Source organism: Sinocyclocheilus rhinocerous, unplaced genomic scaffold, assembly GCF_001515625.1.
Source record: "Sinocyclocheilus rhinocerous isolate Xijiao unplaced genomic scaffold, SAMN03320098_v1.1 scaffold1864, whole genome shotgun sequence".
Classification (NCBI taxonomy): domain Eukaryota; kingdom Metazoa; phylum Chordata; class Actinopteri; order Cypriniformes; family Cyprinidae; genus Sinocyclocheilus; species Sinocyclocheilus rhinocerous.
Window position 1 is genome coordinate 11888 of NW_015639085.1, and position 1691 is coordinate 13578.

The window sequence follows — 1691 nt, forward strand, 5'->3', positions numbered from 1 at the left end:
GCATATTTGGAAGCATCCATTCTTAAATGAATCAGCTTCACTGAATGAATCATCTCAATGATTCACTCAAAAAGACAGTCAGGCCCTGTGCCAAATGACACACTAAACCCTTGTGGTCTTCCTCTGAGTCCACACTTTCATGACGTAACGCCACTTTGACTTTCATGTAGAAGGCCGCCACTTTGACTGTCGTGTAGAAGTCTGCTGTGAAGCTTGCTTCAATGAGGCTCGGCAGAAGTGTGCATTGAGGGTGCATAGCGGCCGCTAGCGAGGACCCATCTGAAAGTTAAAATAATAAATGCCAAACACTACGCTCTCGTGGACTTATCGGACATGCGCACACAGAGGCCACTGTAAGTCTGCAAGTCCATAAGAGCACATAAAGTGTGCAATTTGGGACTTGTTGCCACCTACTGGTGTAACCATTTAACCTGCACAAAAGACACACTAAAATACCCACCACTAATTCACAGACTGACAGTCTGTCTGGAACACTACAATGCAGGCCAGAGTGATGTTGGACTGTTACATCAGCACTCTTGGAAAGTTGCACGGCCAGATTCGAGGACAGGAACTAACTGTTCTATAGGCCCAAAAAAACATATACATATATTGCAAGAGGCTCTTAAATCAGCTTTCTGTTTAAATATAGCCAGTGCCTCCTACCCGTACTTGAATTATTTGATTTCAAGAGGGGCACTAGGCTTCATTTGCATGCTCTCTGTATAATTGAGCCACATGAGTATAGATTTTTAGAACAGTGTTGAATTACAGATCTACGTAAATGCTACATAGCATATTTTTGACAATTCTAGTATGTCCTGTGATTTCTATTCCCGCAACTATCCCAATGCCTGTAGGGACACACTCTTGTAATTTCAAATACTATACATATCTTTGTATAAAAGTGTTGCATAGTCTTGTCAAACATGAAAGGACCATAAGGATCCATGGAAAAAAATATATATTTCAGCAGTTCCCTGTACAAATTAAGAGGTGGATATGCTCATACAGTACGTGACCGCAGAAGATCCCACCGGACTCCGTAAACAAACCCACCTGCTCAGTTCATTATACATTCATGCCAAAAGTCAAAGCATCTCATATCATAAGAAAAAAAAAAAAATAATAACTAGGGGTTTTAAAGAGAAACAGTCAGGCGACTTGGTGTCTCGAGCCGTAGAGTTTTCTGGAATCAAATTACAGTTCCGTGGCCGGCACCGCAGGGAACGGCTGCTTCTGGATGCATCACACACCTCTCCCCAGGCAGATCTGCAGGCAGTGGACACAGCTGAGGAAAATGAAAAATGATTTCTGCGAAAGGTTAGCTGCCATCATCCTCTCGGCCCGTCTCTGCTGGCGCCTGTCACTCTCCATACACCGGCTAACCTGATTCACAGCAAATAAAGACAGAACATATTCTGTCTGCTTTGCAGAGACTGTGCTAAAATCTAGAGATAGATTGAGGCAGGCAAACTATAATGTTTTTAAATGTTATTTATATAGTCCATACACTCTACATAAACTGTACAACAACAAACTGCCTCTTATTTCTGTTATACTAATTAAAGACAAATGCTTAGTCTTTACATTAAGCCTATTCTGTCTGTCTATCAAGTACAAATATCTATCAAAGACAAATTTCTCAAAATATTTTATTTTATAGAGGAAAAAATCACGTTTTATTTTTT

The 1691-nt window shown here is 40.8% G+C and overlaps 1 protein-coding gene across 1 annotated transcript in view; it reads right to left on the reverse strand.

The window, feature by feature from the left end:
- Nucleotides 1–308: 308 nt before the first annotated feature.
- The window catches only part of fhit (fragile histidine triad diadenosine triphosphatase), a 274950-nt gene continuing 273567 nt past the window's right edge, over nt 309–1691 (reverse strand). Inside the window, exon 7 of the mRNA XM_016566563.1 lies at nt 309–359. Coding sequence (XP_016422049.1) covers nt 309–359 — 51 coding nt within the window. The remainder of the gene's footprint in view (nt 360–1691) is intronic.